This window comes from Schistocerca americana, chromosome 8 (assembly GCF_021461395.2).
Source record: "Schistocerca americana isolate TAMUIC-IGC-003095 chromosome 8, iqSchAmer2.1, whole genome shotgun sequence".
Taxonomy (NCBI): domain Eukaryota; kingdom Metazoa; phylum Arthropoda; class Insecta; order Orthoptera; family Acrididae; genus Schistocerca; species Schistocerca americana.
The window spans coordinates 460,288,294-460,314,549 of NC_060126.1; the positions used below are offsets into that span (position 1 = coordinate 460,288,294).

The 26,256-nt window shown below is 42.2% G+C and overlaps 1 protein-coding gene across 1 annotated transcript in view; it reads right to left on the reverse strand.

The window, feature by feature from the left end:
• The window catches only part of LOC124545245 (sarcoplasmic calcium-binding protein), a 189,741-nt gene that overhangs the window by 15,130 nt on the left and 148,355 nt on the right, over positions 1–26,256 (reverse strand). Inside the window, exons 2-4 of the mRNA XM_047124118.1 lie at positions 23,453–23,572; positions 3,766–3,933; positions 3,432–3,572 (exon numbers count right to left, since the gene is read on the reverse strand). Coding sequence (XP_046980074.1) covers positions 3,432–3,572; positions 3,766–3,933; positions 23,453–23,572 — 429 coding nt within the window. The remainder of the gene's footprint in view (positions 1–3,431; positions 3,573–3,765; positions 3,934–23,452; positions 23,573–26,256) is intronic.

Genomic DNA, 26,256 nt, shown 5'->3' on the forward strand with positions numbered 1-26,256 from the left:
ATTTAGAACATGGTCACTTGTATCATATGTCTGTATGCGAGATTTCCAGACTCCTAAACATCCCTAGGCCCACTGTTTCCAATGTGATATTGAAGAGGAAACTTGAAGGGACACATACAGCACAAAAGCGTACAGGCCGACCTCATCTGTTGACTGACAGAGTAATAGGTAGACACCTACCCAGACCATCACACAGGAATTCCAAACTGCATCAGGATCCACTGCAGGTACATGACAGTTAGGTGGGAGGTGAGAAAACTTTGATGTCATGGTCAAGCGGCTGCTCACAAGCCACACATCATGCCAGTAAATGCCAAACGATGCCTCACTTGGTGTAAGGAGCATAAATACTGGTCGACTGAACAGTACAAAAATGTTGTGTAGAGTGACAAATCATGGTACACAATGTGGTGATCCAATGGCAGGTTGTGGGTATGGCAAATGCCTGGTGAACGTCATCTGCCAGTGTGTGTAGTGCCAACAGTAAAAGTCAGAGGTGGTGGTGTTATGGTGTGGTTGTGTTTACATGGAGGGGGCTTGAACCTTTGTTGTTTTGTGTGACACTACCACAATACAGGCCAACATTGATTTTTTAAACTCCTTCTTGCTTCCCACTGTTGAAGAGCAATTCAGGGATGGCGACTGCATCTTTCAACACGATCGAGCAGCTATTCATAATGCACGACCTTTGGTGGAGTGGTTACATGACAATAACATCCCTGTAATGGACTGGCCTGCACATAGTCCTGACCTGAATCCTATAAAACATCTTTGGGATGTTTTGGAATGCCAACTTCATGCCAGGCCTCACCGACCAACATCAATACCTCTCCTCAGTGCAGCACTCCATGAAGAATGGGCTGCCATTCCCCAAGCAACCTTCCAGCACCTGATTGAATGTATGCATGCAAGAGTGGAAGCTGTCATCAAGGCTAAGGATGGACCAACACCATACTGAATTCCAGTATTACCAATGGAGGGTGCCACAAACATGTAAGTCATTTTCAGCCAGGTGTCCAGATACTTTTGATCACATAGTGTATGTATCTATAAGTGGTACTGAAATTTGTCTTGAAATTAAGTACTGGCCAGCAATTCTGTGTCATAATTTTATACAGAGTGAGCCAGAATTCCACTGAAAACTTCAGAGGTTGCTCAGGGATACCTTCTGAGTATTTTGGTGCAAGGGCCTTTGGTCTCTGGCAGCATATTACAGAGTGTGATTATTATTTATTTGGTTCGTTACCATGATCACCCTTTTTCCAGTGAAAATACCTTTAAAAATGTGAAGAAGCCTGTTATAGGCAATAACCAAAATATATAACACACAACACGGAGTTATGCAACAATCCTCAGATGCATAAGTACCTCAGTGTAATTAGTGTCACTGGAAGAACAGCTCATTACTGAACACAAGTTTGAGAGTGAAGAGACACACAGTGCATACTATAATCATTTTCAGTCTTCTGTAGATATTTTCAGTGTGATACAGAACAAAGTTGACTGGGAAGAGAAACAAAAAGAAATGCAGTAATTCTGCAATGAGCTGACTGAGACCATAGGTCCCTTACACCAAAATATTCATAAGGAGTCCCTGAACAGTTTCTGAAAGTTTATCAGTGGAGTTCTGGTTCACTTTGTAATTATTATAACTAAGAAGGAAATATCATCTGAGAAAGTTATAAACTCTCAAGGAGACAGAATGGATGATAAGTATAAATCGCTGAGAGGCAAAATTCCAAGTGAAAGGCATGTCTGGAATGTAAGCACCATTTTGGAAAAAAAGCTCGTAAAACATTTTAAAACAAAAACTTATTTCTAGAAGAAAGAGCACTTCTTAAACTGTTTTTCTATATATTTGTCACCATCGTTCAGGCATTTGTCACAGCAGGACACCAACTTTTTTATATCCTCTTCATAGAAAGATGCCACCAGTGAAGACAGCCACTTCTGAAAACAGTTTTTTGCACCATCATAGCTGTCAAAGTGTCTTCCTCCAAAATCACTCTTCCAGTTCAAGAAAAAGTGGTAGCTGGAAGGTGTGAGATGGGGGCTGTATGATGGGTTATTGAACTGCTCCCAACCGAATTGCTGAGTAATCTTTTGAATGACACAAGCACAATGGGAACGTGCATTGTCATGAAGCAACACGTCTTGACTCAGCATTCCATGCCTTTTGTTTTAAACTGTATGCTGGAATTTTCTCAATTTTTTTCATGCCTTTTGTTTTGAACTGTATGCTGGAATTTTCTCATTTTTTTCATTATAATATTACACTGACAATTTGACCTATGGGAAAGAACTCATTAAGCAAAATACCCTGCCTGTCCCAGAACACAGTGCACATGTTTTTTGTGCTGACAAAATTGTTTTGAATTTTTGTCTTTTGGTGCATAATCAGTACTGCCACTCAATTGGCTGTTGTTTTGAGTCTGGAGTGACATGAGCAATCCAAGTTTCATCACTGGTCACAGTTTTGTTACGAATTCATCTCCCTCATCACTGCATTGGGTAAGAAATGTCAAAGCACTGCCAAGTCGCTTCATTTTGTGGACACACTTAAGCATTTTCAGAACTCAACGGGACCACAATTTCTTAAAGTTTAAGTGATTGACAATCTTATCCAAAACTGTTTATGAAATTTGTGGAAACTCATCACAAAGCATTCTTATTGTGAACCATACTTTACTAATTTTGTCATTCACTTTCTCAACCAAACTGTCATTGATGACAGAAGGCCACCCACCCCATGCTTCGTCATAAACATTGGTTCATCTATAATTGAATTGTCTCACCCACTTTCTCACCATTCCACCAGTCATTACATTTTCACCATAAATCTTTACAAGATGAAGTTCATCTTTGCACTCAAAAATCATATTACAAAATGCACTTCACTATCTGTGGGCTCAGAGACCATCTTAAACATTTTGAAAAATCAGCAACAAATGTAAACACAACAGAATCCAGCTGTAATGGTGTCAATCGAAGGAAATGATCCAGAGAGATTACTGTGAATGTGCAGAAGAGCAACATCAGTGCTGTGGTGGTGTTGGAACAGAACAATACAACTTTCCAGACACCACTCATACAACACAATTTCCTGCCTTTTTCCACCTCTTTAAGGTAAGTACTGGTCAGTAATTCAGTCGTCTTCTTCTTATACAGTATTCATTTTCATGAAGCAATTTAATTCACAGTGTATCTGTAAACCTTTTCAAAAAATATAAGGAAAACGTCTAAGTGTTCTCTGACTTGAATGTCGACATTACAGTCAGTTACTATATCAAGTACCAAGGTATGACTACTGTAGATAACAAACATATATGAAAAATTTCAGAACAGAAAATTGTGCAAATGGATTACTTTTGTAGTTAAAATGTTGCAAATTATGCAACCAGCACATGAAAATGTGTTAGTGCATAACGTACCTTGAAGAGATGCGAAAGAAAATGATGTGATTTCCTTTTAAGAGACTTGTCATTGATCACATGATGCATATTCTCCAAATATTGTTCTGTGGTAACCAAGTTATATGGGTGTGCAATACCCCATTGCTCTTCCCACACCACCTGGGAAAAACAGATTTAGTATCAGCAATAACAACAACATTTTATTCCAAACAAAGAGTCTTAAGTTATTTCCAGATGTATTTCTGTAATGCTAATAGCATCTGTAGTTTCATGGGATTGCAGTGAAAAAGTATCTAAAGTCAATTGTTTGACTAGCTTTGTGTTGAATATTGTTAAAAATACTTTATAATACCTGAAGAGCTGCTCTGAACTCTTCTTCCTGTTTCTTTGTCAGATGCCCCAGGTTAATGAATCTGTCTGCCAAAATATTAAAGTCATCCATTGATACTACACCATCATGATTCAAATCAATGAGTCCATGAAACGTCCGAATTTTTCTTCGCCAAAATTCTGTGTTACCCTACAGCAAAAAAATAATGAAAGTTTTATTTTGAAATGTTAAGAGAATATAGGTTACATAATTTTTAAGAAATTTGTCTGAGTGGACAATACAAGAGAAATATTGTGAAATGGGTTACATTGAAAATGATAAATGTGACTGTGAACAAATACAGACTTTGTAATATATTTCCATGCGCTCAAATCTATACAAAGCTGTGAATGAGCAAGACTTTATTTTTACCATAGAACAATATAAAAAAATATTTACTGCACTTTGGACTGGAAAAATACAGTAATGCATTTAGTCAATCTGCCTTGCTTTTCTTTGTAGGATACAACTTCTTTCTGACATTTCAGCATTTTCTGTGCATTTAAGTAGTACAAAACAGTCAAGAATGGGCCAATGAGACTAGCAAAGAGGCTTTGACCATCATTAATATATCCTGTTATAAACAAACTAAGTATCAGAATTTGTAAAAAATTAAAAATGAATGGCTATATAATTTCTGTAAGAGAAAAACAGGCTCATTAATGCTGATGTATTTGATAGCAAACACACATTATTTATGGCAATAAAAGCCAAATTCCTGTTACATAAGCATTTGCATTCCAGTAATAATAAAGACTGTTCTGCCACATACCTTTCTAAAAGAAATTGTAAAATAGGGGAAAGGCGACCACTCACCTACAGCAGACTGATGTGTGGCACACATGTGTATGAACAGAAAGGACTACTGACACTTGTTTTTGAGCTCTTGCTCTTTTTCTAAAAAAAAAAAGAGGTACACACATTCACACACACAGAAACCCAAACGCATAATCCTGTGGTTACAAGTCTCACCATGGTTTCTTTCCCTTATTTCACATATTAGCACCTTATAAATTAACATTTTGTAATAGTGTGTTGCGCAATCAGTGAAGTACAATACTGCTTAGATATGTTTCAAGAGCCATTGGAAGCCATGACAACAACTGCCTTTCCTGTACCAAATTAAACTTTTTTTCATGTTTATTAATGTATTGATTGGAAAAGGCACATATTTATTGATTATCAGTACAATTATACAAAATTAATGTTGGAACATGTTTTTTGCACAATGGACCTTTCTCTCTGCAGTGAAGTGTGTGCTGTTTTTGAAATTTCTTGTCAGATTAAAACTGTGAGACAGACCAGGACATAAACCCAGAACCTTGCCTTTCTCTGGCAAAGCTCTTAGCAGCTGAGCTATCTTTGCATGACTTAACAACAGATGGTAATCACGCTTTTTAGTCAACTTATTCACAAGCCGGCATCACCAAAATTTATTATCCATCTGGATGCCTATAAACATCATACACAACACCTCATTTGATGTTTGCCCATTGACCTCTACTTCTGTCATCTGTAAATCATTTCGATTTGCTTGGAATTGGATAATGCCATTTTTTATATTATTAAGAGGTAAGCAGTTGTCTGTGAATCAATCCTAAGCCTGTTCCATTATTCTCCAGTCTGTCTAGGCAGTCTGTTTAGGCAGCTTATTAATACACTTATGTTAACAGCAAACATTATAGTTTTTGAAGGATCCCCCATTGTCCTGGATGAATAATTTATGTAGACAAGAACAGAAACAGCCCAATTACCAAGCCTTGTGGTACATTTAATCTTATTCCTGATGCATCATTTGCTAATGTGTTTTATTTAGACTGCTCCCCCTGTCCCTTTTCTGACTAACCCTTCATTTTATTTCACACTGTGTTTGTTCAATTAATTTCTAGTATCAAAATTTAATTGCTTTTGGTTTCTGCTTCACCACTTTTCACACAATCCCTATTTCATTTCCATATGATGCACCAGACATAAAGATTCAGAAACTTCTCTTTTGATTATATGTCAGTATTTGAAACCAGCAGAACACTTACTGACAAAATCATTATCTGATGGTCCCTATTTGCTTTTCATGTTCCTTTGTTTCGGCAATTTTCTGTTATCTTGCATCTCAGATGGGTGAATTTATCTACAATGCCTTCCCTAATATCGATTACTTAATAAATCACTCCTTGCTACTATTTTTCACTAGCTCTGTATTTGCTTTGTTAACCATTAATCAAAATCCTGTGCCAAGTATTCTAACCGTTACACAGTTCCCATAAATTTTCTTGAGTTTTTACCAGCAGGACTATTTTGTCTGTTAATCTTAGCACTGGGACATGCTTCTTTTGAAATGTTGTTTCCTTTCCACCATTTTTTCTGTAACATACATACTAAACAACAGTGGCAGTGAGCTGAAATGTTACTGTTATAACTTCCACACACAAATGACCTAGAATGATAGTACAACTTTATTGGACTGTAGCATGTACACCAATCACCGTAATATACACTGAACATAATAAGATAAGGCAAATGTATGCAAGCAGTAATAACATAATAACTGAGCATGAGTATAGCATGGCAGGGTTTAAATAGACACTTGCCCGTGGGGAGGGGGGGGGGGGGGGTGTACTGAGAGAATGCATCAGTTACTATTAGCTCTTTCAAAGCACACTCTCATGGAAGACAACAAACTGCTAATGTGCCTGACTTTCCAATGTGCGCACATTACTACATTCCTCTCCCCTTGGGGAACAGCTCAGATTCACAAGATGTCCATGGCTTCTTTTTCTGTGAGGCTCTCACTCAGATGATGTGCTGATACGAAGGGATATGGTTGAAAGTACTTGGGGCATGGGTAGGCAGCAGTGCAGTCCATCTTTTCGTAACAACCCATACAGCAGGATGCCCCTGCAGTTGACAGCTCAGGCAGGGGCAGGCAGGGGAGACGGTTCTGGTGTGGGCAGTGGCTGCACTGGTACTGATAGTGGTAGCGGTATTGGAGAAGCTGTGCCACGTTCATCCAATGGTGATGGAGGACCTCTCATATGTCACAGCAGAGACCCAGCAGACTCAGATGACCCATTGGGTGATGGAGGCTGGCATGGCACCGTCAGTGCCCCAGCCAGGGTTGTCTGGTCGTCCATGTGCAGGTGCATCTGGTTGTGATGATGTGCACAGAGACCCTCCTCCATATGGACATCATAGAGACAGTGGCCACGGCATCAGGAGATGATGGCGGGAATCCATTTTGGGTGATGACCAAACCCATGTGCCCAGACAGCCACCCCAGGCTGGAAACAGGATGATGGCTGCACAGGTTGGAGTCCCTGGCAGGACCACAGGAGATGCAGGAATGGCCAGGGTTGACAATCTTTGAGCACTTCTGCTGGGCTGTTGTTGCCGAGTGGCATGAACTGACAGGAAGACAGAAACTGATCTGAGGCAACATCAGGCAGGGACTGAGTAATGTATTTTTTGATTTGCATTTTGAATGTTCTAACTAACCAATGTTGCTGGAAGTCTTTTGATGGAAAAAACTTTTGACAGGACTGCCATGGTGGCAGAGGCCAAAGTGGACAGGTAATGAACAGCATGTGGGAACCGAGAGAATGCATCAGTTACTATTTGCCAGCATGCCTTAAGGAAAGGGTCAGCAAAATAGATGTGGAGACAGTCCTGGACCTGCAAAGGCTGCACCCACAGAGAAACTGTTGCTCACAGGGCAGCTTGCTGTGATGCTCGTTGAGAACATGTCATTACCAAATGAGTGATGTCACTGTCCAAACCAGTCCAAAAAACATGACAGTGGGTTAATGCCTTGGTGTGTGACACCTCCCAGTGATCAGCATGCAGCAATTGCAGGATCTCCGAATGGAGAGCAGAGGGAACCACTATGTGAGGAGCTGAATAATCCATATAAAGAAATAGAACACCACCAGTGACAGACAAACAATGCTGAAACGCATGGTGGTTAGGGCCTCAGGCCAGCCATGTTATATGCAGTGTACCACTTTCCGTAAAATCAGATCAGTAGCACTAGCCCGCATGACCAAGTGACTGGGAAACTGACAACAGTTCACTGAGCGCGTTCATCAAGTGGAAACAGAGTAACTCCTCCTGATCAAAAACTGGGTCAGACTGGCTGGAAGATGGGAGAGCACGGCAGGGTCCACATGTTTAGCCATAGCAGTTGTACCGAGAGAGGAACAACACCCGACGTTGAAGGTGATGCACTGCTTTTTCTGGCAATGATGCTGAGGAGTTAAAAAGAGCAAAACTAACAGCTTGTGATCAGTGAGGAGATGGAATTTTACACCTTACAGGAAAACATGAAACTACTTTAAGGCATAAATAATGGTGAGGGCTTCTTTTCCTGTTTGTGAATGTTTAATGTGAGCCAATTTAAGCATCTCTGGTGCATATGCAATAGACCGCTCAGAGCCATCAGAATATTTATGAGCTAACACTGCCCCCCAGCCCATGCTGGGCTAAATCTGTTGTTATCACTAAATATTGACCCAGTAGGTACGTTACCAGGCAAGATACAGATTGTAACATAGATTTCAGTTTGGAAAATGCCATTTCACACACCAGTGACCAGTGTAAAGATATCCCCTCAGGCAGCAAGGCATGTAACAGCTGTGCAACCAACACTACCCCTGGTAAAAACTGATGATAATAAGCATTCTTACCTAAAAAGACCTGGAGTTCCTTGACCGATGTAGGACACAGAATGGACATTCTGACAAAGGGGTCTGATACCAGCACTAGACACCTAGAACCCAAGATAAACAATAGAAGGGTGAAAGAAGCAGCACTTTTCCAAATTCTGTTTTAACCCAGCGGTCTGTAACATTGAAAAGAGCGTATGTGAGCTGTTGAGATATTCAGCAGTGGAGGAGCCAGACACCACAATATCATCAACATAGTTAGCACAAACAGGCACAGACCCTGTGAGTTGTTCGAGAAACGGTTGAAAAATTGTCGGGGTGCTGGCCACACAAAACGGTAACCATAGCCAAAAGACATGTTAATGTCCAAGAGCCATTGAGAGTCAGCATCAACCGTAAGCTGCAAATATACATAGGAGAGGTCAATCTTGGAAAAATACTGACCAACAATGAGCTCAGCAAAAAGTTCATCAGGATGCAGCAAGAGATATGTGTCAATGGTAGACTGAGCATTGACAGAAACTTTGAAATCAGTGCAAAGGAGTAACAGTCCCAACATCATCTTGACAATGACTAAGAGGGTAGCTCATTTGCTGGATGCGATTGGTTGGATGACCCAGAGGCCCAGAGGTGGTCGAGCTCTGACTTGACCTGGTCATGGAGAGCCATCTGCACTGGACAAGCCTGAAAGAAATGGGGTCTGTGGCTGAAGGTTTCATGGTGATGTGGGCTTTGAAATTATCGGCACAATCCAAACCTGCAGAAAATAGGGAAGAAAATTCAGAGAATTAAGTGTCAAGTTGTGTATAAGGCACATGACCAGAGACAAGATTAATTTCATCAGAAATGGGAAATCCAAAAAGGTTAAAGATGTCCAAACCTAACAAATTTTCAGTGAGTGATTATTCACCACCTGAAAAGTCAGTGGACGAACCACAGATTTGTATATGACTGGGGCCAAGAAACTACCTAACATCAGAATGATTTGTTTATTGTAGGTGACTAATGTATGTGACAATGGCACTAAAGGGGGAGAACCAAAGTCCATGTACATTTGAAAGTTGAATAATGACACGGCAGCACCAGTATCAACTTGCATCTGCAAAATTCTCTGATAAACCTTGATATCAATAAAAAGCTTATTGGGTGCAACAAAGATTAATGACACACAACTGAAATCCATCTCGACATCTGTAATAGGCTGTTGGAATTTTGCATTACAAACAGGAGCAATGTGGCCCATTTTGTTGCACTGGCAGTAAACAGCCCACCACTTAGGAAATCCAGCCTATCATGAATGACAAAACACAATGGACAAAAGGGAAGCATGGAGCGCTTGCATTGTTGTTTATTTTCAGGCTTTCTGTGCTGCTGCTGTAACCGTGGCTGCTGCAGTGAGTTGGGTGAGCTGCCAGGATGTTTTGCTCACGCACGGACCGCTGCCACTATATCGTCCCCCTGTGGATCGTCTGACAAACGGCAACAGCAAGTGGGTTAAACTTCTGCAACCTTGCGCCGTAATTCAATTTGAGTACCTGCAGTCCTCGATATCTCAGATTGTGCAATGGTCAGAACATCGGAGGGGGTTTCACATTGAAGGGTCCGTTCACAAACCTCATGATTGAGAGCCAAACAAATGATTAAATCATCAACCATTTGGTCGGCATATGACTCCTTATGTCTATCAGTGACAACGTGACAACAATGGCTTAAACCGTGAAGCTCAGCTGCCCAAGTCTTATACGAATGTTCTAGTTTCTTGCGACACCATTAAAACTTGACTTGAGCAGCAGATGTGTGTCTGTTTACATTAGTATTTCGAAAGAAGGTTGCACATGTTATCAAATGAGAGTGAAGACTGTTCCTGCAAGCGGGCCAATTCGCAAAGGAGTTGATACATGTGAGGCGATAACCAAAACAAAAAGAAAGCATGGCATAAGGCAACATCAGTCAATCCAAATACATGAAAATACTGCTGCAACCATTTTTCATAGGCTTCCCAATCTTCATCAGACTCATCATAAGCTGTAAATGGTCAGGGGATAAATGACTGGGGTAACGACAGGCAAAACAGAAGGGGCAAGGGGTGACGCGGCAGGCAATGTAGACAGAGACAGACCGGAACAGGCCAAAACAGAGGCATGCATTTGCAATACCTGGGTTTGACTCCTCCTGTTGACTGAGATGCTGAAACGCCACAGTAAGAACCACTTGTTGATCAACCAGCCAGCATAAAAACTCATCAGCAGCACTGTCAGACATCATAGGCACAAGGGAGGGCCAACCAGAGACTGCAAACCGCCCAGAGAACAAAACCACTCTCATTGTCACTTGTGTTGTAACTTGGACACACAACACAACCACAAATGTTAGGACAACTTTTTTGGACTGTGGCACATATGCCAATCGGCTTAACATACACTGAACACAGTAAGATAAGGCAAATGTATACAATCAGTAATACCATGATAACTGAGTGCAAGCATAGTGCAGTAGGGTTCAAATAGGCACTTGCCCATGGCGGGCTCTATTGGAAGTTCACAGTATTGCTCTTTTGTGGCACATTCTCAGGGATGACAACACACTGCTAATGTGCACAGCTTTCAAGTGTGCGTGCATTACTTCAGTTACCTAACACGTTTCTTTCAAGGAAATGGGGAGAAGTAAAAAGACTGTGGGTCTGTTAGTGGCATAGCGACTGTGTAGTACTTCCCTGTTCCCACTTCATCCTTACATGGTCCTCTATTCCACTAATGGAGCCACAATCTTTTTACTTCTCTCCTTCCCCTCCCTTCCCCCCTCGCCCCACTCTACCACCCTCTGTCTAACCTACTGACTGCATCTAGCTGCCGTACCCTCTCCCCACCTCATCCCTGTATTTTCCCGCAAGCAGCACTTCACTGTCTTCCACCACTACCCTGCTATCTCTCCCCCTCTCCATCCCAGCCTCCTCCTTACCCACAACACCCAGATTGCTTCTCCCATCATGTGCTGCTGCTCACAATCTGATCTCAGCAGGCAGAGACTGTGGTCATTAGCCATCTATCCTTTCCATAATACTGTCACTAATTACAATTAACATGATGCATTTTGGCAGCACCATCTCTTCAACAGCCTTATTCTTAACATTTTACAATTTCCACTCTCACATGAGTCATTTTGCATACATCAGGGACAACCACATGAGATTTACCCCACGTTACTTCAGAAATCTTTCTCCTATCTCATGTTTTTCTTCAACACCACATTATTCATATTTATGTTACAGCATTCCACCTTTCCAAGACCATCAGACTCCCATTCCCTCTCACACATTTCATCAGTTCCTCATGTTCTCCGTGTATTACATCAAAAGAAAAATTCACTTGGATAAACTATAATTAAAAGGAGACAGAATGGCTGACCAATATTAAACCTCAGGTTGCAAAATTCTAAGATACATAAAAATCTGGCAACAAGTAGTATATGTGATACGCACAGCAATTGAGTTGATAGTTCTTTCCTCTTTGTTGTTCTTTTTCTTAAATCTGTCTAAGGTTTTTTCCCCTCTGTGTTGATATAGAAGCTCTAATTTTTGCTGTCCTTCATTATGGACTGTATTGTCTCACCATCAAGCTCATTTTTACTGTCCGCAACCCGCACCTCGTTGAGGAAAAAACTGAGAAGCAGCCACAGATGCCCGCAGGCAGGCAACTAGCATTGGATGGGTGGTAATTGGTTGCCTATCTGCAGGAGCCTAGGGCTACTTCACAGATTTTCTCTGTAAAGATGCATTTTTAAAATTCTCAATAAAAGTGGTTAGGTACCACAGATGGTTTTGCCGAACTGGGCAGTGTTAGAGGGTCACCTTGCCGTTATTTTCTGACGTGTGTCGATCTCGCACTCCTCCGTGATCATCTCACAGGAGGGCGTGAAACAGGAGTATTGAATAACTGTAATCACTTTTTGCTGCTTCGGATCACATTCAAATTCCGTTTAACGGTTTTCAACTGTCACTTAAGTTTCCACCCTCACACCAGACCAAAAACTCCGATCACACAGAGCCATAAAGAGGTGAAATCTCATTCAATAGTATTGCTAGCACACTATGTCCTTTACAGAATGGTTGAAGCATCACGGTGATGTCAGCACTATCCAAGACTGTCAAGAATGTCTTCCTGTTGCTCGTAAAACAGCAAACTGTCACTCTCGACCACGAAAGGGAATGAACGTCCCAAGGAAAGGGGTGGCTTCATTGACGCCCTTTATGCCATCGCCTAAGGCCTTTTCGTATGGATGCTGAGCGGCAGTGTGTCTCAAACGTTTCCTTCGGCCACTCATAACAAAGCGGTTTGATTTCAATTCTGGGTGTCGCGTTTCAGATCTCCATCGCAGAAGCATCAAAAAAAGGTGTGAAATGTGGGTAAGAGGGTCTGTATGACATTCCTATCGCATGGCACGTCCACGGTGGAGTTAGGCAGAATTGCATTGAAATTTGGTGCCAGCGTTGCCACCCACTTTACACATCACATGAACTTCTGAGCCCTGATCTTTTTTCGCATGTCGACACATTGTTGTTCGAAGCATCGTCGAGCTCGAAGGCGGCGCCGCAGAGCGCCTCGCGTTTGCAGCACTAAAGAAGAATGTTGTAGGCACCTATGAGCCAAATTTCAAACTTATGCGTAGCAGTTGGAAACAATTACAGGATTTCGAAAAAAATAGTCTTTTGATTCTCTTGGGCAGTGCATGTTTTTCCCCAAAATTAATAATGTATTAATTTTTTCAACATTTTTCCTGACTTTACTGGACAATTTCAAATACAACAAAAAATTATGTGGTGTTCTAACCCGTAACTGGTACACCTGGGTCCCAGGGACCCGAGCGAAATTTCTTTTTTCCAGCTCCGTGATGTGTGTGGTAGCACTGACTTCCCTCTCCCTGTACTCTCCTAACAATCAACTGGCTACCAGCCCACAACATTGTTGCAGGCGTTTCTTTGTTAGTTTTGTTTCTATAAAGGTGATCGGGTCCCGTGGACCCAGGTGTACCGTTAGTGAAAGTTTTCTTTTCGTGGCATTATTTCCGGTATCTTGGATTTACGGTGTAGTGCTTCAGAAAAATGAGCGAGGAAGATACTACAGATAATCTGAACGAACCATTGGACAGTGATATTGAAGACATAAGTGGAAGCGACAGTGACTATGAAATTAGTGAACATGAAACTGGAAGTGATGAAAGTGATGATGGAGACAGTAACAACGAACAATCTGGAACTAATTATATCTATGGAAGAAACAGATTCAAGTGGTCAACAACACCCAGCATACGTGGAAGAACCTCTCAAACCAACATCATTGCTCCAATTCACTTTCCTGGCATACGTAATGCAGCTAGACAGGTAACAGAAAAGACCCCTCTAGCATTTTGGGAACTACTTTTCAGCAAAGAAATGATTGCAGAGGTAGTACTCAGAACCAATGAAAAGATTATGTCATTGCCACCTGAGTCAAAAAAGAATTCTTTTTCAAATCTAACAGACAGTACTGAAATAAAAGCTGTCATAGGTCTTTGTTATTTGTGGGGAGCCTTCAAGTCAAACAACGAAGATCTGAATGGTTTATATGCTACAAACGGCACTGGTAGACCAATTTTTAGGGCAACTATGCCCTTGAAACGTTTGCTGTTTTTATTACGTTGCCTTCGTTTTGATGATGCAGCAACCCGTGACGCAAGGAAACTCACAGATAAACTGTACCACATCTCTTGGCTCTTCAATTCATTGATAGAAGCTTGTCAAGAAAACTATTCAGTCGGAGAGTACGTCACTGTTGACGAAATGCTTGTAGGATTCCGTGGTAGATGTCCATTTAGGATGTACATTCCATCCAAGCCACGGAAATACGGTATAAAAATATTTATTCTAGCTGATGCCAAAATGCACTACTGTTTGAATGCAGAGATATATTCGGGAAAATCAGCTGTAGCCATCCCGCGCCGTGTCCTCTTACCAACAGCTGTTGTCATGCGGTTGGTTGAACCAATCAAGGGAAGTAACAGAAATGTGACAGGGGACAACTGGTTCTCAAGTGTGGAGTTGGTCAATGAGTTGTCGAACTGTAATTTGACTTATATTGGCACCATGAGAAAGAACAAGGCTGAGCTACCACCAAGCTTTTCAACAGCAAAGGGCAGAAATGTGTCTTCTTCAATCTACGGATACTCTGGTTCTGTAACAATACTTTCACACGTCCCCAAAAAGAACAAGGTTGTCAACCTGATATCGACAATGCACCATGGAGAATGTATGGTGGAAAATAAGCCTGAAATAATCCATGACTACAATAAAACAAAAGGTGGAGTTGACGCACTTGACGAAAAGACGCATAATTACACGACTTCTAGAAGAACAAGGCGGTGGCCTATGGCAGTCTTCTACACTATGCTAGATATAGCAGGTGTAAATGCTTTTGTTTTGTACCATGGGAAAGAAGATACTGATGATGTGACACGCAGAGAATTCCTCATTGAACTAGGTACACAACTCATAAGTGATTGTATGAAAAGAAGATTGGATTCTCCATTTTTGAGAAAAGATATCCGAAATTCCATTTGTGATATTCTAGGCATGACCCCCTCCAAGGCATCAGGAACATCCCAGGTTCACAGTGAAGCTGGTGCTACTAAATCGAAGAGGAAAAGATGCTCAGTGTGCCCATCTAAAAAAGACAGGAAAGCATCCCGGGCGTGTGCCAGATGTCGAACACCATTATGTTTGGAATGTTCCACTGCTTTATGTCCAAACTGTTTCGGTAGTCTGGATGAATGAAATAACTGAAATGGACTGGTGAAGATGCTGTATAATTGAAACCTAATATTTTGTCATAATTTCTGCTATTTTCAAAGATCACATAGTCATTTAGCTGAGAAATGTACTAAAATTTATCCAAAAGTTGTGCCTGCAGAAATTTTTATATTGATTTTGAACTTTTCTTCTGGCTTACTGTTGTGAAGCATAGTACATTTTGTGTTTAAACGTGAAGTTTCAGTTGTCTATCTTACTATTTGTAACTGATGTGCAGGACTTTCCAAAAGTATATTTTTCACATTTCGTATTTTATGCAGTTTATTGTCCTTTTTTGTAACATCTTTAAGGTATGACCATAAATGAGGAATGTGGTTTTAAAACATTAGTAACAAAACATTAATAAAAGTTTCATATTTAAATTTCATTTAAATGTGTTTTTTTTACCAAAATATACTCAAAACTTGGGTGGGTCCCGAGGACCCAGATGTACCTTATGTGTTACAATTTATAGGTGTACCAGTTACGGGCTAAACAAAGTGCGGAGTGAAGGGTTAAACTGATTCGGCCTAGCGTTATTTTTGGTACCATTGTCGAGGTATTAAGCTGTTTATTGCGGCGAACAATGTTTAAGGCAGATGCACTGAACGTCGTGGTAACGAGAGAAGGCCAAAAGAACTTGAATTTGTTAAATTGTAGTATAGTAATGGAGCACTAAGCCGAAACTGGTATGTTTTGACCAAAATTCTGATTTTTTTCCCCCTATGCTGTCATTCGAACGTATCCCTGAATTCCCTAAATATCGCAGTTTTTTGAGAGGGATATTCAAAACAATACGATTGGATTTTTTTAAGGAAGAAATTTGCCACTGACAGTTTCATTTGGAGATGTATCGGCAGATCATAAGGCATAGCTGTTTCGGAGATTTTACGCACTTAACTGTGACAGCAGACACAATTCTTGGCTCTCCAGTGCACTGATATGTCTGACACGAAGAGATGAACAATAGAAGAAAGTGTATCTCGTCCCATTTCCATTTAGGAATCGGTAAGGTACGCGATGCTGAATGTTCCAGGATGGTTTGGTTAATTCTGTTAATTTTCATAGAAGAATGGAACATTTTTGTTGCGCTTGATTATTCCAAGGACCGTATAAAGAAGTTCAACAATATACAGCGTACAGGTCATTGTTGTCAGCCATATCAATTGGTATGTGTGTCGACTGCACTTGGAAATACGGAGTTTTATGCTGTAATTAAACATTTTCATTTGAAGGGTTGAACTGCCACGCATATCAAAACAGAACTGCAAGTTCAAGCGGACTCTGCAACATCACTGACGACCATTTACTTTTGGATTAAATGAATTTAAAAGCACCAAAGACGAAGCGCGCTCCGGCCGTCCAAGTGAGGTCACCACAAAGCGAATCACTGACAAAATCCATGACATGGTAACGCAAGATCACAGAATAAAAATTCGTGGAACTTCTGAGACTGTAGGCATCTCAACTGGGCGAGTGCATAATATCCTGCACGCAGAACTGTCTACGAAGGTGTGTGTGAGGTGGGTGCCGCGAAGGAGGTATGTTTGGAATATGGTAGTGGAAACCCTGGATGAAGAACAAGTGAAGCCAATGTTTTTGCCCCTTTTCTCAAGGAATTTGGCTGTTAGTGTCACCATGATAAAAAATTTCAACAAAGTGTGTTGTGGTCCAAGTAAGGCTAATGCTTACGTATCAAAACTCACACAGGTCACACATGTTATTTGCAATTTTAAATCAGAAGTCAGTGACATATAACTTCAAATATCTGGGCTGATTCTTTTGATACGTGAACGATTTTGAATTTTGCGCTAAAAATATCGAAAAATCTGCTGGCAGAATACAAAACTATCACACACTATAGCGTCTTCCGTTACCACCTTCGCTCATCTGCACTCGATGGGGAGATGAGTACTTGGTTGAAAGCTGTCGTGTTTCTGTAACAGTTTTCAGGCTGCGTGCACATTTTTAGATGTTTTGCCAGGTGAACTTCATTTCGTACATGGTCCCTCCAACCTGAAAACAGTCGTGAGAAAACTGGAGAAGCAATATTCTGAAAGTTTTTTGTTTATAGCTTTCTGAATGAGTGACTGAAGTTGGCCATTGTCTTCAGTGACGTGTTTCAATATACCGGGTGATCAAAAAATCAGTATAAATTTGAAACCTGAATAAATCACGGAATAATGTAGGTAAAGAGGTACAAATTGACACACATGCTTGGAATGACATGGGGTTTTATTAGAACCAAAAAAATACAAAAGTTCAAAAAATGTCCGACAGATGGCGCTTCCTCTGATCAGAATAGCAATAATTAGCATAACAAAGAAGACAAAGCAAAGACGATGTTCTTTACAGGAAATGCTCAATATGTCCACCATCATTCCTCCACAATAGCTGTAGTCGAGGAATCATGTTGTGAACAGCACTGTAAAGCATGTCCGGAGTTACGGTGAGGCATTGGCGTCGGATGTTGTCTTTCAGCATCCCCAGAGATGTCGGTCGATCACGATACACTTGCGACTTCAGTTAACCCCAAAGCCAATAATCGCACAGACTGAGGCCTGGGGACCTGGGAGGCCAAGCATGACGGAAGTGGTGGCTGAGCACACGATCATCACCTAACAATGCGCGCGCAAGAGATCTTTCACGCGTCTAGCTATATGGAGCGCCATCCTGCATAAACATCGTACGTTCCAGCAGGTGTTTATCAGCCAGGCTGGGGATGATGCGATTCTGTAACATGTCGGCATACCTCTGACCCGTCACGGTAGCAGTTTTGCTGTCCAGCGCCATCTGTCGAACATTTTGTGAATTTTTTTTTTTTTTTTTTTTTTTTTTTTTGTTCTAATAAAACCCCACGTCATTCCAAGCATGTGTGTCAATTTTTACCTCTCTATCTACATTATTCCGTGGTTTATTAAGTTTTCAAATTTATACTGACTATTTGATCACCCGGTATTTTTTTCAATGCACGAGCGCATTCCCTTGGGCGGTTTGTGACGTAATTACTTCTCGGCCTATCTGCATACATACTTCGCAAATCACTGTTAAACACTGGGCAGAGACATAACAAATTTTCTGCTTTTTGAACTGACAACTTTTTAGCACCTTTTCCGTCAGATCTTTGCACCTAAACTTCCTTGTTCTAGCTGCAGCACCGAGCGAGGTGGCGCAGTGGTTAGCACACTGGACTCGCATTCGGGAGGACGACGGTTCAATCCCGTCTCCGGCCATCCTGATTTAGGTTTTCCGTGATTTCCCTAAATCGTTTCAGGCAAATGCCGGAATGGTTCCTTTGAAAGGGCACGGCCGATTTCCTTCCCAATCCTTCCCTAACCCGAGCTTGCGCTCCGTCTCTAATGACCTCGTTGTCGACGGGACGTTAAACACTAACCACCACGACCATCTAGCTGCAGCGTTGTCCTACTTGCTAGATGCTTTCCGCTGCTCCGCGCCCCCTGTTATTCACTTCCCGTTGTGCCGCGCGGCGTACGTGCCGGGGCCCGCGTGCTGCTGAGGACGTTTCTCCCACCAAGTCTGCTGCGCGTCACCTGCAGATAATCACCCATCTTCACAGCCTAGAACTGAATCGTTCACCCAAACACTGTTGCACCTAACAGAAAGCAAATTTTACAGGGTAACAAAAAACTTTTCACGCTTACTTATTCTGGCCTTCTGGACGCAGGCAGTATGTATGATGTCAAATGCCATTCCACAAATTGTTATAACTGTTCTTACACAACTGCTCATGTTACTTCTGAGAAAACAGCACCATTTTAATTTTCTGGCCGATCAAAGTTATTCTGAGAAAATTCAACAAAACACGTCAAACAGACACTATGTTTAATGCGGCACAAATCTGCATTGGTAGCAACAGAAGACACTGAGAAATGTAACACAATTTCTGCTGGAATTACTTTGAACATACAGTGTGATGCACTAAGACATGCAAATATTTTAATATGTTATTGTACAAGTAAAACTAAAGAAAAAAGTTCATATAAACATAGGTCCGCAAATGTTTAGTTAAAGAGTTACGGCTAATAAAAGATTTTGCTTGGAACTTAGCAACTTCGCTAATATGAAGCCATCGCAAAACCGTACAAGGTTAAAGTAAAGCACGATTTCCATTTATTTTGTTGTTATTGATTATATGCAGTAGTTTCCCTGAACATCCATAGAAGCAAAGACGTAATTTCGTAAAATTTTTAATTTATTAACTACTTGGCCCAATTGCTTTTTTAAATTCCAGACAACTGCACAAAGTTTTCAAAATAAGTTGTAGAGAATTTAATTTTGGAAAAATGATGGCAATAACGTTAACTGATACTGTATGAATGTGTCAGATAATCTGCTTTTATTAATACCACAGCACATATCTGAATTCGTGTTAAATCGGAAAAAAGAAAGCTCAGTGTTAAGGAAGTTGTACAGTGTGCATACAGATTCACAATACATTCACAATAAATGTTCAAAAATGCCTCCACCGCGTTCAATGCATTCAGCTGCACGTGTCTGAACAGATTTTGTTGCTTGTTTCAGTTTCACAGGGCTGTTCTTAATTTCATCTGTTGCATTCATAATGCGAGCAAATGGTTCAAATGGCTCTGAGCACTATGGGACTTAACTTCTGAGGTCATCAGTCCCATACAACTTAGAACTACTTAAACCTAACTAACCTAAGGGCATCACACACATCCGTGCCCGAGGCAGAATTTGAACCTGCGACCGTAGCAGTCGCGCGGTTCCGAACTGAAGCGCCTAGAACCGCTCGGCTAATTCGAGCAAGTAATAATCTTTCTTTCCCTGGATATTCTGGAAAACTACTGCAGATACACGTCTGGGACGTGTTTTATTAGAGTCACCAGACCAATAACAACAAAATAAATGGAAATCGTGCTTTACTTTAACCTTGTACAGTTTTGTGATGGCTTCATACTAGCGAAACTTCATGCAAAATCTTTTATTAGCCGTAACTCCGTAACTAAACATTTGCAGACCTATGTTTATATGAACTTTCTTCTTTAGTTTTACTTGTAGGATAACGTAGTAAAATATTTGCATATATTCGTGAATCACCCTGCATACCTGGTTAGTTATATAATTCTGATAAAAAAAAAGCAAGAAAAATGTTGTTTCTTAAGCAACTCACTTTACTTCTCGGCATAGTTTCCTTCGAGGGATACATACTTTGTTCAGCGATCCTCCAGATTTTTCATCTCATCGTTAACTGCCACTATCATTTTCCCATTTGATGAAAATTTCTTCCCAGCATGCCAAAAGTTCAAGTCAGAGTACAGAAAGAAGTCACTTGAGGCTAAGTCTGTTGAATAGGGTTGATGAGGATCCAATTCAAAGTCCAGTTCATGCACTTCCGCCATTGTTGTCGCTGATGTGTGGGATGGTGCATTATCCTCGTAAAGGATCACTTTTTTGCGTGCCAACCTTAGTCTTTTTTTCAGTCAACGTAAGTTTCAAACGGTCCAACAATAAAACATAAGAGGGTCCAGTTATAATTTTTCCTTTTTGCAAGTAATCTATGAGGTTTACTCCTTCGGAGTCCCAAAAAGTACTGACCATTACCTTACTGAAAATTTATCTTACCAGTTAATGAAGCGGTCTTTGCCTTCTTCGATGCTCTTTCAGCAGCCTTTGTCCGTTGCTTTGACAGACGCTTTTACTCTGGTGTGTAATGGTGGCTGCAAGTTTCATCAAAAGTCACAAATCGGCGCAAAATGTCTAGTGAATTGCGATTAAACATCGCCAGACATTGTGTTGGAACGTTTGCCAGATGCGCTTTTAGCCGATTAACGTTTTCTCAGGCGGCGATGGCATCTTGCAGGAAGGTAACTAGAATGAGATTTTCACTCTGCAGCGGAGTGTGCGCTGATATTAAGCTTCCTGGCAGAATAAAACTGTGTGCCGGACCGAGACTCTTTCAGGAGTGCTAGTTCTGCAAGGTTCGCAGGAGAGCTTCTGTAAAGTTTGGAAGGTAGGAGACGAGGTACTGGCAGATGTAAAGCTGTGAGGACGGGTGTGAGTCGTGCTTGGGTAGCTGAGTTGGTAGAGCAGTTGCCCGCGGAAGGCAAAGGTCCCGAGTTTGAGTCTCGGTCCGGCACACAGTTTTAATCTGCCAGGAAGTTTCAGGAAGGTAACTTCTTGTGTCACAAAGCAGCAGTGGCTCGAGGATCGTAACTGCAAACTCATGCTTATGTCTCGGCCACCCAATCCGCCTGATCTGAATTTGATGGAACTCATCGGGCACGTTGCTGGGCACCAGCTCCACGGTCACAAACCACCTGCCCGTAATTTACGAGGATTGCGTGACCTTTGCGTAGATGTAGCTATCTGGTGCCACATACCTCCGGAAACCTACCAAGGACTTGTCGAAACTGTGCCACGGAGATTCGCTACTGTACTTCACTCCAAAGGCGGATCAACAAACTCTTACACTGATGGCCATAATGTTTTGATTCGTCATGGTAAACACGCATTTTAGTAGTTGCAAAGACGGGTTTGAAGTAACTTAGAACCAGAATTTAAGAGACCTTTGGAAGACTTAAGATCAAATAAGGCAGAAGGGATAGATAACATTCCATCAGAGTTCCTAAAATTATTGGGGGAAGTGGCAACAATACAACTATTCACGTTGGTTGTAGAATGTACCAGTCTGGGGACATACCATCTGACCTTCTGAAAAATATTATCTACACAATCCCGAAGACTGAAATAGCTGACAAGTGCGATAATTACCGCAGAAAGAGCTGACAAGTGCGAGAATTACCGCAGAATCAGCTTACAGCTCACGCATCCAAGTTGTTGACAAGAACAACACACAGAAAAATGGAAAAGAAAATTGAGGATGTGCTAGATGGCGATCAGTTTGGCTTTAGAAAATGGAAAGGAACCAGAGGGGCAATTCTGACGTTGCCGTTGATAATGGAAGCAAGACTAAATAAAATCAAGACACGTTCATAGGATTTGTTGACCTGGAAAAAGCATTCGACAATGTAAAATGGTGCAAGATGTTCGAAATTCCGAGAAAAATAGTGATAAGCTATAGGGAGGGACTGGTAATATACAATATACAGGGTGAAAAGTATTTAAACCGACAAACTCTGGGAGGTTGTAGGGGACATGAAAACAAATATTTTCCCCTAATGTCATTTTTTCCTATGCGGAGTATTTAAACCGGTAGAGGAACTGTGCTCTGTGTGGATATTAAACTGGTTCCAGGTTGTGGACACACTGTAAGTGAAATGGACGTAACAATTGCTCTCGAAGGACTGTTCTTACATTCGTCTGATTCGTCCCAATGTCACGTGCAATTGCACGAGTGCTGATTGAAAGATCCCACTCCACATGCTGCAAGACAGCTTCCTCAAATTGCAGCGCTCTTACCGTGCGACGGTGTCCCTGTCCAGGTAATCTGCTAAATGACCCAGTCTCAAGCAGGCGTTGGCACACAGTAGCAAAGGTCGTATGATCCGGGATACGGCGATTCGGGTATTGTTGTTGATAAACCCGCTGTGCAGCTCATCCGTTGTGGTGCGCTACGCAGTACGCACCAACCATATCAGTGTACTCACTCCAGGTGTATCGCTCCATTAGTAAACAGAGACAATGCACTGCTACATTTGTGAACAGCAGTTGCCTACAACTGAAGAGCGTAATACGCCCTCTAACAACTGAAGATCGTAATACGGCCTCTAACAACAGAAGAGCGTAATACGCCCTCCACCGGTTTAAATAATCCTCATAGGAAAAAATGACATTAGGGAAAAATATTTGTTTTGATGTCCCCTGAAACCTCCCAGAGTTTGTCGGTTAAAATACTTTTCACCCTGTATACAAGAGCCAAGAAGGAATAATATGAGTGGACGACCAAAACGAAGTGCTCGGATAAAAACAGGTGTAAGACATGGATGTAGTCTCCCCCACCCCCCTCTTCCTACTGTTCAATCGGTACATCGAAGAAGCAATGATGGGAATAAACGGAAGATTCAGGAGTGGAACCACCTCTGTTGGCACCTTCCAGGTCATTCTCTCTTCCTTCAAGTCTCGCAACAGTCCGAGCTGCGAAAGTTGGTTATTCAGGGTGGCCACATTAACGTGACTGGACAGTGTAAATCTTTAAGCACGCTCGTATCTGTTGGCACAAGGACAGTTTCGTATCGACAGCTGTGGTTACCTTTTCCCTGGGCCGGTGCTCGTCATCGGAGTCGCTGTCGGACTCCGAGTCTGAGAGGTGGCGCTCTAAGGCGCTGGGCCGGCCAGCCGCCTCCTTCCGGTACAGCCGCGCCGGGAAGCTCTGCAACAAAAATGGTAGGCAATACGTGAAACTTCTGTCTGCTGCATCGTCATCGGCTCAACGTCCGTATTACGCTGTAAAAGATCATCGGCAAACGTCTTTGTCAAAGGTATCGTCAGACTTCTTCGAGGTATTTTCTGTGATTTGTCAAAGGCATTCGACTGTGTGAACCACAACATCCTTTTAAATAAATTAGAATTCTATTGTGTCACGGGCAGTGCTGCAAAATAATTCACGTCATACCTCGCTAACAGGAAAAAAGGGTGTCAGTGCAAGGGACTAGTGAATTAAGTCATCAGTCACCATCAGAATGGGAAGAAATTACATGTGGTGTCCCACAAGGATCCATCTTAGGGCCATTGCTTTTTCTTGTGTACATTAATGATCTCTCACCAGTTACACTGCCAGAAGCAGAGTTCGTTTTGTTTGCAGATGACACAAGTATTGCAATAAATAGTATGTCGAGTGTAGTTTTAGAAAGATGTACTAATGATATTTTCATGGGTATTAATACACTCCTGGAAATGGAAAAAAGAACACATTGACACCGGTGTGTCAGACCCACCATACTTGCTCCGGACACTGCGAGAGGGCTGTACAAGCAATGATCACACGCACGGCACAGCGGACACACCAGGAACCGCGGTGTTGGCCGTCGAATGGCGCTAGCTGCGCAGCATTTGTGCACCGCCGCCGTCAGTGTCAGCCAGTCTGCCGTGGCATACGGAGCTCCATCGCAGTCTTTAACACTGGTAGCATGCCGCGACAGCGTGGACGTGAACCGTATGTGTAGTTGACGGACTTTGAGCGAGGGCGTATAGTGGGCATGCGGGAGGCCGGGTGGACGTACCGCCGAATTGCTCAACACGTGGGGCGTGAGGTCTCCACAGTACATCGATGTTGTCGCCAGCGGTCGGCGGAAGGTGCACGTGCCCGTCGACCTGGGACCGGACCGCAGCGACGCACGGATGCACACCAAGACCGTAGGATCCTACGCAGTGCCGTAGGGGACCGCACCGCCACTTCCCGGCAAATTAGGGACACTGTTGCTCCTGGGGTATCGGCGAGGACCATTCGCAACCGTCGCCACGAAGCTGGGCTACGGTCCCGCACACCGCTAGGCCGTCTTCCGCTCACGCCCCAACATCGTGCAGCCCGCCTCCAGTGGTGTCGCGACAGGCGTGAATGGAGGGACGAATGGAGACGTGTCGTCTTCAGGGATGAGAGTCGCTTCTGCGTTGGTGCCAATGATGGTCGTATGCGTGTTTGGCGCCTGCAGGTGAGCGCCACAATCAGGACTGCATACGACCGAGGCACACAGGGCCAACACCCGGCATCATGGTGTGGGGAGCGATCTCCTATACTGGCCGTACACCACTGGTGATCGTCGAGGGGACACTGAATAGTGCACGGTACATCCAAACCGTCATCGAACCCATCGTTCTACCATTCCTAGACCGGCAAGGGAACTTGCTGTTCCAACAGGACAATGCACGTCCGCATGTATCCCGTGTCACCCAACGTGCTCTAGAAGGTGTAAGTCAACTACCCTGGCCAGCAAGATCTCCGGATCTGTCCCCCATTGAGCATGTTTGGGACTGGATGAAGCGTCGTCTCACGCGGTCTGCACGTCCAGCACGAACGCTGGTCCAACTGAGGCGCCAGGTGGAAATGGCATGGCAAGCCGTTCCACAGGACGACATCCAGCATCTCTACGATCGTCTCCATGGGAGAATAGCAGCCTGCATTGCTGCGAAAGGTGGATATACACTGTACTAGTGCCGACATTGTGCATGCTCTGTTGCCTGTGTCTATGTGCCTGTGGTTCTGTCAGTGTGATCATGTGATGTATCTGACCCCAGGAATGTGTCAATAAAGTTTCCCCTTCCTGGGACAATGAATTCACGGTGTTCTTATTTCAATTTCCAGGAGTGTAAATGGTTTAAAGCCAACTCACTGACATTAAACTTCGAAAAGACTCACTATATGCAATTCAGAACCCGTAAAAGGTTTCCACCCAGCATATGCATAAAGTATGAAGAAGAGCAGGTAGAAGAGGTTGACAGTCTTAAATTGCTGGGATTACAACTTGATAATAAATTTAGTTGGGAGGAAGGAGCACACCACAGAACTGCAGAAAACGCCTTAACAAATCTGTATTTGCAATATGAGTGTTAGCAGACATAGGCGACATAAAAATGGAAAAGCTTGCATACTTTGCCTACTTTCATTCCATAATGTCATATGGTATAATATTTTGGGGTAACTCTTCAAGTCAAACAAAAGTTTTGAGAGTCCAAAAGCGTGTAATACGTATTATTTGTGGAGTAAATTCACGGCCGTCCTGTAGAAACCTCTTCAAAGAACTGGGTATACTAACTACTGCCTCTCAGTATATTTATTCCTTAAAGAAATTTGTCCAACATAATATATCTCTTTTTCCAAAAAACAGCTCAGTTCATACATACAATACCAGGAACAAAAATGATCTGCACAAAGACTTAAAAGCACTTACTTTAGTTCAAAAAGGGGTCCACTACTTAGGAACACACATTTTCAATAATTTGCCAGCAAACATAAAAAATTTAGTTACAAATAAAGATCAGTTTAAAAGGAGCCTGAGGGACTTACTAGTGGCCAACTCCTTCTACTCCGTTGACGAATTTTTTAATAGAAACAAATGA